This window comes from Oryctolagus cuniculus, chromosome 7 (assembly GCF_964237555.1).
Source record: "Oryctolagus cuniculus chromosome 7, mOryCun1.1, whole genome shotgun sequence".
Classification (NCBI taxonomy): domain Eukaryota; kingdom Metazoa; phylum Chordata; class Mammalia; order Lagomorpha; family Leporidae; genus Oryctolagus; species Oryctolagus cuniculus.
The window spans coordinates 130296288-130309291 of record NC_091438.1 but is presented as its reverse complement, the minus strand read 5'-3'; the positions used below and the strand labels follow the sequence as shown (position 1 = coordinate 130309291).

Sequence of the window (13004 nt, the reverse complement as noted above, 5' to 3'; positions counted from 1 at the left end):
GAATTGGAGTGGAATTAGGACTAAACAGGTACTCTGATATGGGATGTGGGGATCCCAAGTGGCATCTTAACCATTAGGCCAAATGCCTATCTATCTCACTAGATTTTTTTTTTTAAGATTTATTTATTTTTGTATTTGAAGGCAGAATGAGAGAGAGGAAGAGATAGAAAGAGGAGGAGAAAAAGAGAACCATTTTCTGGTTCACTCCTGCAAATGGCTGCAGCGGCTCGGGCTGGGCCAGGCTGAAGCCGGGAGCCTGAAACTCCACCTGGATCTCCATGTGGATGCAGGGACCCACGCACTGGGGCCCTCTGCTGCTAGGCACAGCAGCAGGGAGCAGGATCAGAAGTGGAGCAGCTGGAACTCAAGCTGGTGCTCTATGGGATGCCGGCGTTACAGGCGGCGACTTAACCTGCTGTGCCACAATACCAGCCCCTAGATTTTACTTTTTTGAAAAAAATTTTATTTATTTTTAAAGTTTTTATTTGAAAGGCAGAATGACAGAGAGAAAGAGAAGGAGAGATCTCCATCTGATGATTTCCTCATAAACACCTGTAACAGCTGGGGCTGGGGCAGGCAGCAGCCAGGAGCCTGAAACTTCATCTTGGTCTCCCACGTAGGTGGCAGGGACCCACGTACACCTGCTGCCTCCCAGGGTGCATCTTATCAGGAAGCCGAGAGAGCGAAGGGGGATGTGATCCAAGGTTCATCAGATATGGGATGCTCATGTCACAGGTGGCAGCTTACCTGTGTCATAACACCTACCTCCCCATCTCCCTCAGTTTATGTATTTCTGTTATCTGCCCACAGTACCTGGCACTCAGAAACGGTGTCCTTTGTATACAAATTTAGTTGTGGATTCCAGTAAGTTAACTGAGATTATCATAATGTGGTGACAACTGTATGCGTACACTTGAGCTCAGATGTTTTCAGGTGGTGTCTTCAGCTCCCCAGTTGGCTGCACCAGAAAAAACTGTGCTAATCGGAAGCCAGGAGCCAGGAGCCAGGAGCCAGGAGCCAGGAGCTTCTTCCGGGTCTCCCACATGGGTGCAGGGGCACAAGGACTTGGGCCATCTTCTACTGCTATCTCAGGCCATAGCAGAGAGCTGGATGGGTAGTGGAGCAGCTGGGACTCGAACCAGTGCCCATAAGGGATGCCGGCACTGCAGATGGTGGCTTTACCCACTATGCCATAGCGCCGGCCCCACCACTATTATTTCATAAAAGGAAGAACTGATCTTAATTTGCAAAACTGACCTTACAATCACCTGCAGTTTGAAAAACTCTGCCCGATTAGAGTGCTCCTCCAGTACCAGAATATCCCCAAAGCTGAGACGCTTCAACGCAAGCAGTTCCCACTAAGGAGCCCTATCTTTCCCGACAATGCCCCTGTGTTATTCCTTCATTATTTGAAACTTGAAAATTTTCCTGTGAAACTATCTGAAAGCCAGGAAGGGAAGAACTTTTTTTTTTTTTTATTTACAACAATGATCTGAGAACAAGAAAAAACCACCCTATTATGTTAACCTCAGAGAGGTTAACTGGTCCTTGACCCCAGGACATTTGCTTCCAAAACTGTGCTCTTTCTAGCACACAGCAGCATCTCCTTCTATTTATGGGGATAGCTCCAACTCCCTGCAGTTCCCCCAAACTAAACCAAAACATCCATTAATTAAGCAGGATGCTGTAGAACCTAATTACCACTTTGGGGTATAACCTATGTAGAGATGACCCTTCATTATAACTCGGGCTCTCACAGTGGTAGCAGGTTTCTTAATGCCCCAGGAACTCCCCAGTTCACTCCTAAAACAAGCCACAGCCGTGGGAACAGTGTTCTCAGGGATTTCAGATGCAGCTAGGAGACAGGGATGGGGTCAGCTGAGCCATTCCCAGCTCCAGCAGGGATAACAGAGGCTTTTCCCACTGGGTGTAAGATAGGGAGGGGCAGTGGCTGCTCTGTTGCCAAGTGATCTATTTCATGTCTGTTTATTTATTTATTTAAAACTCACAGATAGAGATGTTTCATCTGCTGGTTCACTCCCCAGATGGCTTGTGCAATGGCTGGGGGTGGGCAAGGCTGAAGCCAGGAGCCAGAAGCTTCATCCAGGTCTCCCATGTGGGTGGCAGGGGCCCAAGTGGCTGGCCATCTTCTGCTGCCTTCCCAGGCCATTAGCTGGGAGCTGGATCGGAAGTAGAGCAGCCAGGACTCAAACCAGCACCCACATGGGATGCCGGTGCTGCAGGAGGTGGCTTCACCCACTACGCCACAGCACCAGCCCCTCTCACGTCCATCTTTACTCATCTCTCTGAAACCCTTCTACCCCTGCTCCAGGGAGTATCTGGAAATAAAGCATCCTGAGAGAACAATTCCTTTAGCTTGACATTAAAGTAACTCTGCTAGCATTCGGGAGCAAACTGCTGTTGCCGATACAAACGTGTGAAGCCCAACCTCACATCTCTATACCTAAAGATGGCAGCTGGATGGGGAGGGCCTGGTTTTGGGGTCCAGTCTGAATAGCCCCATCACAACTTGATTTCTAGACCAAAAATGAAAGGCAAACAGTGCTCACGCTGCCTTCTGCCTGCTGCTCACTCCAGCACACATCCCAGGAAGTCCTGGCTTTAAGCTCCTGGCCCTGACCAGTGGCTCACCCTGGAGGGGCGGGGGGGGGGGGGTGGGGCGGCGGCACACGCTTTACCTGCGTGCTGGTGACATGGTCACCGGGGTCTGCAGAGCTTCAGCCCCGGGAAGAACGAGAACTTGCGCTGCCCGCTTCTTCCTCTCCCCTCTGAAGGAGCGGCGGCGCCTCCTGCTCGCCTCACCCCTCTGACCCATTGCACTCCTTCTTGCCTCACTGCCTGTGGTGAGCCACGCCCATGGTGAAGTATGAGCAAACGAACACGTTATTAGTATTTTATTTGCATTTTTGGAGAAGATACAGTTTTACAAGAAACACTGATTTTTCTTAAACAATAGAAAAAGGTTTTTTTTTAAAAAAAGAATCTCTCATCATAGAAGAAAAGAAGTCTCTTCAGCAAACACTGGGCCAGTGAGATCCGGGGACCAGTGCAGTGGTTCCACACAGGAAGCGAGTCCGGATCGTCCATGGTGCACTCCAGCACAGTTCTGTAAGGCTCCACCGGGCACATCAGCTCACACTGGGGGCAGGCGCACGCCCCAGGGCTGGCTCCTCCTCACTCTCCGGGAGGCTGCATCTGTTTGCAGAACTCGTCGAACTGCTGCTGCTCCAGTTCTGTCATGACTCTGTTGAGGGCGTAGATCTGGACGGGAGAAACATCTGTGAGCAAGGGAGTGGCTGCTCCCAAGGCTCCACGCACGACAGGCCTGCCTCGCTGGAGAACAGCCCGGGACCGGCAACGCAGAGAGAACGCAACGGGAGGCAGGCAGTGAGGCAGGGCCTGCTGTGGCACTGAAGGGATGGGGTGTGACAGTAACGGGGGAGGGTATTCAGCATTCGTAAATACGATGGGGAAGTCCAGGGCAGTCTGGAAACTGCCAGCTTGCCAATCTGAAGGATACTGCAGCGTGGAGCATGGGCGCTGGGGAGCCTTAAACGCCCTGCCAGGGACTCCGGACTTCCTCTGGTGGACCACGGAGTGCTGGCGAGGGTAAGTGTGCAGGGTTCTACCCGTGCTCTGACAAGGCTAAGTGGAGCCGTGTGAGGAACTGTGACCCCAGGGCAGGGCTACGGCACGGGGTGGGCGGAGGTAGTCGGGGGAAGACCACGGAACACAGTCTAAGGCACAAAGCAAGGTGTCTACGCCTTCCTGCTCCCTCCTCCACCTCGCAGTGCCTGATCTACCACCAAAGAACAGGAGCAGATCATAAGCCTTCCCAAATTGCAGAAGAAATGAAGGGGTGTGTGTCTGTGTAAGATACGACTTGATTAATTGAAGAAAGGGAGAAAAGTGAAATGACAAGTAGGACAAACAGAAAACACAAAATAAGGGTAGAGTCAGTGGAGTCGGAACCACCCGATGGACAAGCCCACAAACCTCTACCAGAGCTGCTCAGCCTAAGAGGGAGGGCACACGGGCGCTAGGAAGAGCACGTGACACTGACACGATGGGGAGAAAGAACATGCCGAGCTTCGTGCCAGTCCATCTGACAGCTTCAAGAAGCAAACTCCCAGAAAACGGAACATGGTCACAACTGCCTAGAAGCTTGAACGCTCTGCAAGGAAAATGGGACTCCACCAATGAAAACGTCACGAACACCTGGCTGAGCCTCAGAGGTGACGCTGCTGATGGTGAAAATGGTAAACCTGTGTTACCAATGTTTACCACGATAAAAATAAAATGTGAGTGGTTAAAAAAAATGAATGCTGAGTGAATAGAGCCAGTCTCTACAGTGCACTGCTGTACTTCAGAATGCTACTTAGGGGCACATGGACAGAGGCTCTAAATTAATACAGAACACTGAGAGAATGACTGGCATTAAATCGGGCAAAGAGGGTACTGTTAGTGGGCGGGACAGGCATGTGACCAGACCCAGGCACGCAGAGACTCCAAGTTCCAGGTCATGCTCTATTTGTTTAGCTGGGGGGGGGGGGGTGAACCCAAAGGTGCTTATTTTCTACTTCTCTAAGCTGTATATACCACACACACACACACACACACACACACATTTCTAACACATCCGAGGGGACTTGAAAAGTCTGTAGAAAAGTGGAATTAAATGATGTTTATTTTGGTGCCAAACATTTTCGAAATCCCCGCAGTTTTTCACATTATGCATTTTCCATGAACTCTCTGAAGACTCCTCATATATGTTTTTAGATGGGACGAGGCACATTCAGGGTGGTGTGGCTGTAGACTTCATATGTGTTTTTGTTTGTTTGTTTTTTTGACAGGCAGAGTGGACAGTGAGAGAGAGAGACAGAGAGAAAGGTCTTCCTTTTGCCGTTTGTTCACCCTCCAATGGCCGCCGCGGCCGGCGCACTGCGGCTGGCACACCGCGCTGATCTGATGGCAGGAGCCAGGTGCTTCTCCTGGTCTCCCATGGGGTGCAGGGCCCAAGCACCTGGGCCATCCTCCACTGCACTCCCGGGCCACAGCAGAGAGCTGGACTGGAAGAGGAGCAACCGGGACAGAATCCTGTGCCCCAACCGGGACCAGAACCCAGGGTACCAGCACCACAGGTGGAGGATTAGCCTAGTGAGCCACGGCGCCAGCCCTCGTGTGTGTTTTTAAAACCCATTGCCTCATTCAATTACTATTTGACGAGCATTTGTACCCGCACATTACTGCACCAGGGACAGAGAGGGCTATTACAGACACTGTGGAGACTTCCATATCAAGAAAGCAGGGAAAACAAAGTAAGAAGAACTCGAAGTGAGTCCGGGGGCAGGGCCGAGGCAGGAAGATGGACAGAGCAGAAGGGTCCCCAGCAGTGTCGGCGCTGCTTAACCGGCCACATGTGCCTTCTGTTCCCACTCACGCCTCACATCTCCCTTTCTGGCCTTGGCATCTTTGCAGAACTGAATGGAAACTCTGTGCCCCCCACCCCGGGGTGGGGGGTCTTGCCGCTGCCTATTTTAGGAGATTACATCCCAGGCAACACAGATTGACCAGCATGGCGCCTGCAGGGCAGAGCAAGCAGAGCAAGGGTCGTTGGGGCTGTTTAGGGCACAGTCCTGCCCCGTATCCACGGGGGCCTCTGGCCGCGTCACTTCACTTCAGAGTGAGGGCAACCCCTCTTCCCTCGGGATCACACACTCAGTCATCCCCATGTCATTCTAGGAAGGGTGCACAAAGGTGCCCATGGTGGTGACAGGAACACCTGCCTCAAGGGCCCGGTGTGAGGACTACATGGGGTCACGCGTGTGCAGGCTCGGCCCTGGCGCATCGTGAGGTCTCAACAGGTGCAGCTGGAGCGCAAACCCAACAGGACGCAGCGCAGCGAGTCAACGCCAACACGACCAGCTATCAGCCTAGAGTCCACGCGACACACGAGCCAGGCACTCATGGACGCTGCGATTGCGGGTTGCGGATGCTACCGCCTACTGGCCACTCTCCTGGGCCCGACACTGCCTAGATACTTCACATGGAAGATTCCCACTCCTCACAAGCTCCATGAGGTACCTGGCATCACTTCCATCTTATCAAGGAGGAACTGAGGTTCAGAGAGGTTAAGTATCCTGCCCAAGGTCACACAGAGAGAACTGGGATTCACAGAGGGGCTGGGGTCTGAAGTCAGGTAGATTCACCTTGTGGTGTCTGTGAGCCATGAACAAGGTTCACAAGAGGATGCTGTCACAGGGCTGTTTCTTACAGCAACCCTCAGCCTGCCCGCTCAGTACTGAAACCACCTGGCGCCTGGGGCCAGGTGAGCGTGGGAAGGTAAAGCCAAGGCAAGAGCCGGGATGACCGCTCTCGGAGGGTGTGCCTTCCTCCAAAGCAAGGCTCAGTTCACAGACTCCTCCAGACATACCACCAGCTCACTTCCTATGTGAGTAAGCTCCATGCAGGCAGGGCCTCTTCCCAGCTTTGCTGGTCATGGGTCTCAGGCTCCCAGGACAGGGCCGGGCAAGCAGTCACAGCTCAAACACTTGCTTAATGGTTGGATCACGTTAACACAGATTAAGTTCTGACAATATCAAATGCTACAAAAGAAATGACAAATGAGATTCTCTGGCACTGCCAGTGCAAACTTGCACAATCCTTTGGAAAGCAATCTGGCACCACCTAGTAAAACTGAAAATGTACCTCGTGATTCTTCCAGTGAAGTGCCCCACAGAAATGCTAGCACAGGTGCCAAAGGGGGCATCTAAAAGTTTTTCCCTATCAAGGTGTTTGTAATAGCAGAAAAAACAAGGAATAATTTAACTCTCTGTCACTAGAGGAATAGGTAAACACAGTAAACACAATGGACTTACAAAACAGACTATTTAAAGAGTGATGCAAATAGATTCTTATATTAATGTGAAAAGTCCCAAAAAACATGATGCTAGGGGCCGGTGCTTTGGCGCAGTGGGTTAAAGCCAGCTTACAGCGCTGGTGTCCCATATGGATGCCGGTTTGAGTCCCAGCTGCTCTGCTTCCAATCCAGCAGCCTGCTAATGTGCCTGGGAAAGCAGCAGAAGGTGGGCCCCTGCACCCACGTGGGAGACCTGGAAGAAGCTCCTGGCTCCTGGCTTCAGATCGGCGCAGCTCTGGCCATTGTGGCCATTTGGGGAGTGAACCAGCGGACAGAAGGCCTTTCTCTCTCTCTCTCTGTCTCTGCCTTTCAAATAAATAAAATAAATCTACAAAAAAAAAAAAAGATGCAAACAAAATACAAAATAAGATGTATGGAATTTTACACAAAGGAATATTATATATTGTTCAATGACATCCATTAATCTATCTGAATATAAATGTATAAAAACAGTGACCACTCATGGAGAGGGCACAAAGGGTGTAGGACAGGAAATGGTAATGGTCACGGGGTTTCAAATTTGCCCGTTATTTTTTATTTTTCTTATTTTAAGAAGCCTCGAGGCAAGCCTGACAAAATGCTTACCACTACCAATCTAGGGGTCTGGGTACTCAGTGTTCTTATACTAGTTTTATTTTATCTACTTTTAAAAAATATCTAGTGGGCATTGGCCAACACTGTGGCACTGGCACCCCGATATGGGCGCCAGTTTGAGTCCTGGCTGCTGCACTTCTGATCCAGCTCTCTGCTGTGGCCTGGGAAAGCAGTGGAGGATGGCTCAAGTCTTTGGACCCCTGCATTCACGTGGGAGACCCAGAAGAAGCTCCTGGCTTCAGTCTGACCCAACCCCAGACGTTGCAGTCATCTGGGGAGTGAACCAGCAGATGGAAGATCTTTCTCTATCTCCCTCTTTCTGTAACTCTTTCAAATAAATAAAAAACAAATCTTGAAGGAAAAAAAAAAAAAGATGCTGCTCAGGATGCCCACAGCCCATCCAGAGTGCCTGGGCCCGGGTCCTGGCACCACTTGGGATTCAGCTTCCTGCTAACGTGCACTTGAGGGGGCAGCAGGTACCGGGATTCCCTCCACTCGTGGGAAATCGGGACAGCACTGCAGACCAGCACACGGGCCAGCTCTGCCTCTGTCTCTCTGCCTTTCACATAATAACAATGAAATATAGAAAATTTTTAAAAATTCTCAAAAACATAAAAACGAATGAGGAAAATGAGACCAGCACGCCTTCTCCTGGTAATCAGACATGAAGATGTGGTTTAAAGCTTTTGATTCTCAAACTGTCCTTAAGCGTTAGAGAACAAAGGAACTCCCGAGTGGGCCTTCACCTGCCTGGCAGCAGCTACTTTCTGCAGCAAATGCAGACCCCCCACCCCTCCCCTCACTCACACGGCCTCTTTTTCTGCGTCCTTCTTCCTTCAAGTCCCCACCACCAGAGCCCTGCGCCAGGAGCCGTCCGCAGTCCTGGGCCCCGTGGGGCTCCGGCACCCACCTGCCCTGCGGCTCGGGCGGCCACGCAGGCCCCGGGAGAACACCTGCCCCTGTTTCTCCATCCCGCCAGCCCAGCCCAGCCCAGCCCACAGGCACCGGGACCCCTGCGCGGCTCACCTCGGCTCTCTGCCTCTGCTTCAGCTCCTGCTGGGCTGATTTCTGCTTCGCCTTCTCCACTCTGCTCACGGGCTCTTTAACTTTGGGTTTTTCTTTCCGCGCGGGCGGATCCATGGCGTGGCCCCGGAACGTCTCAGGCAGCTGTGACCGCGGCGGGACAGACGGAGGCAGATGGTTATACAAAGGCCCTGGCGGTCACTCGCCCACCTGACCCCGCGGCGCGGCGAAGGCGCCGGCCCTGAAGGCCCGAGACCCGCGTGCCACCGCTCCCTGCGAGCCTCAGTGTGCGGTCCGCACAATGGGACGGCAGTGCCTCCGCCGGCCTCCGCCCAGGCCTGCGGGGTGAGGATCCGCGGTGACCACCACGGGAACGCGTTCCACACACCGCAGCGCGCCGTGCACCGCGAGCCCCGCTTACGATCAGGACGCCGAGGCCCGGAGAGACCCGTGTCCGGCCTCCAGGCCGGGGCTCTCTACCCACTGCCCGGCTGGCCGGTTACAGACCCGACCCTGCCCTCAGGGCCCCAGTCCCGCCCCCGCCCCGGCCGTCCAGTGCCCAGGGGACCGCTCCTCTCTCGCCCTCCCCGCTCCACTCGGGCAAGATGGCGGCTCACGAGCCGCGTCGGTACCGGCTCCTACCGGGCTTCGCACACAAGCCCCCACGCGAGCCCCCAGACCCTTGCCTTCTCCCTACCGCGGGTCCTGGAGGCCGCACCCACCGCCCCTCGCAATGGGCGGGGCCGGGGCGGGGCGGGGCCGCGCGCTGGGCGGGGGGAGGGGCCGGGGCGCGCTGGAGGTTCCAGACCTCCCGCCCGCACAAATCGTCGCGCGTGCGCAGATAGGACGTCTGCGTTGCCTTGTAGGGGGCGGGGTCATGGGCGGGCTCAGGTGGGCCAGGGGTGGAGACAACTGGGCAGGGGCGGGTGACAACCAACACAACTTTTTCCTGGGAATATTTTTGGTACAGTGGCTGGGCATTGATGGGTAAAATCTGAATTCTGAGATTGGAATTACTCAGAATTCCATGGGGCATCTTAGCTGATGTCTGAACCTCCGAACAGACCGCCCACCACTTAGCAAAGTATTACTGTAGGAGTCTTGCAGATAAGGGCACCCAGGCCCTGAGAAGTCCAAGGTCACATAGCTAGTGAGTGCCAGGATCCACAGGACGTCTCCAAATAAAAACGCTGCCAAGGCCGGCGCCGCGGCTCACTAGGCTAATCCTCCGCCTTGCGGCGCCGGCACACCAGGTTCTAGTCCCGGTCAGGGCGCCGGAGTCTGTCCCAGTTGCCCCTCTTCCAGGCCAGCTCTCTGCTGTGGCCAGGGAAGGCAGTGGAGGATGGCCCAGGTGCTTGGGCCCTGCACCCCATGGGAGACCAGGAGAAGCACCTGGCTCCTGCCATCGGATCAGCGTGGTGCGCCGGCCAAAGCGCACCAGCTGTGGCGGCCATTGGAGGGTGAACCAACGGCAAAAGGAAGACCTTTCTCTCTGTCTCTCTCTCTCACTGTCCACTCTGTCCGTCAAAACAAAACAAAACAAAACAAACTGCCAAACTGGGGAGAGTTGAATCCAATGACAGATGCTAAGCAAACGGTGAAGAAGTAGCCATAGCGACACCCACACTTCCAAAGTAAGTTTTGCAGTCCTGTGGGAGTCCAGGTTAGCGCTGGCCATCAAAAAACTTAAGAACCAGCCCTATCCCATGAAACAGCAAATACTGCATGATTCCATTTGTGTGACTATCTAAAGTAGCCTGACTCTAAGAAACAGAAAATAGGATGCTGGTTTTGGTTTCCAGAGACTGGGGAGGAGAAAAAAGGGACTTGTTCACTGGTTATAGAGTTTCACTTTTAGGGGCTGGAGTTGTGGTAGTAGGTTAAGCCTCCGCCTGCAATGCTGGCATCCTATATGTGCACTGATTCAAGGCCCGGCTGCTCCACTTCCAATCCAGCTCCCTGCTTATGCACCTGAGAAAGCAGCGGAAGATGGCGCAAGTCCTTGGGCCCCTGCACCCACATTGGAGGCTAAGAAGAAGCTCCTGACTCCTGGCTTCTGGCTTCTGGCTTCAGATCGGCTCAATTCTGGCCATCGTGGCCATATTTGGGGAGTGAACCAGCAGATGGAAGACCTCCCTTTCTCTCTCTCTCTCTAATGATGTCTTTCAAATAAATAAATAAATCTTTAAAAAATTAGAAAATAGAGTTTCAGTTTTGCAAAATCAAAAAGTTCTAGAGATGTGTTACATCCAACTAACACTACTAATAATGGCTAAGATGGTAAATTTTATTGTCACAGTAAAAAGAAATGACTACATCCTTTGGCTAAACAATTCTGCTTCTAAGAACTTATACCAGGGGCCAGCACTGTGGTGTACTGGGTAGAGCTCCCTCCTCCAGTGCTGGCATCCCATATGGGTACTGGTTTGAGTCCCAGCTGCTCCACTTCTGATCCAACTAGGGATTGGTGAACTAAATAATAGGGTTTTATGCAGCCGTTAAAATAGCATAGAGGAACAACTGTCGACATAATTAAATATCTTCAGTGAATAAGCTACCAGGAGACATATGCAGTCTAGTCATAATATTTGCTTTTTTGTTTTGGAAAAGATTATTATATATGCATGGAAAAGAGAATAGAGGAAAACACTTCAAAATGTTAATACAGGTTGAGAGTTTTTTTTTTTTAATCTTCTTTGTGCTTTTCTGCATTTTCCAAAATTTCAGCAGTGAACATTTATACTTTAGCAATCAGAAGAAAGTGCAATACATTTAGTCTTAGAAATTTTATTAAAATACTGGGGCTGGCGCCGTGGCTCACTTGGTTAATCCTCTGCCTGCGGCGCTGGCATCCCATATGGGCGCTGGGTTCCAGTCCTGGTTGCTCCTCTTCCAGTCCAGCTCTTCTGTAGCCCGGGAGTGCAGTGGAGGATGGCCCAAGTTCTTGGGCCCCTGCACCCCGCATGGGATACCAGGAGGAAGCACCTGGCTCCTGGCTTCGGATCGGCACAGCTCCGGCCATTGCGGCCAGCTGGGGAGTGAACCAACAGAAGGAAGATCTCTCTCTCTCTCTCTCTGCCTTTCTTCTCTCTGTGTAACTCTGACTTTCAAATAAATAAATAAAATCTTAAAAAATAATTTAAGAAATTTTATTAAAATACTAGTTGGATTACTGTTAGTAAAAATTACTATGCCTCTGTGTGTGTGTGTGTGTGTGTGTAAGGGGTGTGTGTGAGAGGCCAAGTTAGGGTGTGTGTGTATATGTGTGTGTGTGTGTGTGTGTGAGAGAGAGAGAGAGAGAGGTTACACTTGGACTGACCATAAGAGAGTTGTACAATAAGAAGTTACAAGAGTCCAGAAGGCACGGGGCTGGAGATGCTGGTTTGTCACTTTCATCAGGAAAGTGACCCCAGGAGCGTGCACTTGGAGGCTGAACACCATCTGTCCAAGTCCCCTTCCTATTCCTCTAAGAGTTTGTTTTCTCTCTCTTTCCCTCCCTCTCTCTCTCGCTTTTAAGATGTATTTATTTATTTGAAAATTAGAGTTACACAGAGAGAGAAGGAGAAGCAGAGAGAGAGAGAGAGAGAGAGAGAGAGAGGGTCTTTCATCCACTGGTTCACTCCCCAATTGGCCAAAATGGCTGGAGCTGTGCTGATCCGAAGCCAGGAGCCAGGAGCTTCCTCCGGGTCTCCTATGCCAGTGCAGGGGCCCAAGGACTTGGGCCATCTTCCACTGCTTTCCCAGGCCATATCAGAGAGATGGATCAGAAGTGGAGCAGCCAGGACTCGAACCAGCATCCATATGGGATGCCAGCACTGCAGGTAGCGGCTTTATCCGCTACACCACAGCGTTGGCCCCTCTGTCGCTCTTGTGAGCGTCAGGAGACTCTGGGTGAGGTTGCTAAATTCCCTGGTTGGTTGAATCACCAGTCAGTGTCTACATGAATGTAACCATGGAATGTTTTCACAGGTGAGGACTATGCTAGGACTATATTCACTTTATTGGGCAAGTCTTTTATTTTTGAAGGCAAGAATTATATTTTTAAAATGTGCTCCATTATGCAGACGTCTATTGTGTTTTTTTATTTTAAAAATTTTAATTTAGTAAATATAAATTTCTGAAGTATAGCTTATGGATTACAATGGCTTTGCAGACATCTGTTGTTAATCCTTCTCTGAATTCTCCATCAGAGCTATAAAACATCTTTCCATCTCATCCCATGAAACCGGGATCTATCGGGGTCTTTTCCTCTTTCTTGCAGCAGGTCCCCCACCCCTGCCAGAGCCCATCCTCTCCTGGCTCTGGACTCCCCTCAGCCCGGCTGCACGGCCCTTGCTCTCAGAGTCTCCTAACCACGGTCTGGGAAGTCTCTTCCCGCCTCTTGGGGCCAAAGCCCTGCTCCCTGGATCTTGTTTCCCCCTTGGTTTCTTGAATTTTGGATGAGCAC

General features: G+C 51.8%; 1 protein-coding gene across 4 annotated transcripts; it reads right to left on the bottom strand.

Moving 5' to 3' along the window:
• Positions 1-2900: 2900 nt before the first annotated feature.
• SVBP (small vasohibin binding protein) lies at positions 2901-9404 on the bottom strand. 4 transcript variants are annotated; one of them, XM_002715176.5, is made up of 3 exons: positions 9255-9404; positions 8561-8701; positions 2901-3282 (listed from the first exon to the last, which is right to left on the bottom strand). In XM_002715176.5, the coding sequence occupies exons 2-3, from the start codon at positions 8672-8674 to the stop codon at positions 3196-3198; spliced, it is 201 nt and encodes a 66-aa protein (XP_002715222.1). In that variant the 5' UTR covers positions 8675-8701; positions 9255-9404; the 3' UTR covers positions 2901-3195. The 4 variants fall into 4 exon arrangements, with proteins under 4 accessions (XP_002715222.1, XP_069934730.1, XP_069934729.1 ...); XM_070078629.1 differs by having other exon boundaries at positions 9244-9391; XM_070078628.1 differs by having other exon boundaries at positions 9200-9385.
• Between the last annotated feature and the right edge of the window lie 3600 nt (positions 9405-13004).

What these genes read in the sequence shown, in the direction of transcription:
- SVBP (XM_002715176.5), bottom strand. Translation starts at nt 8,674, where the DNA reads ATGGATCCGCCCGCGCGGAAAGAAAAACCCAAAGTTAAAGAGCCCGTG. An exon ending in AGCAGAGGCAGAGAGCCGAG is followed by an intron (nt 3,283 to 8,560) that starts GTGAGCCGCGCA and finishes TCTCCCGTCCAG; the next exon opens with ATCTACGCCCTCAACAGAGT.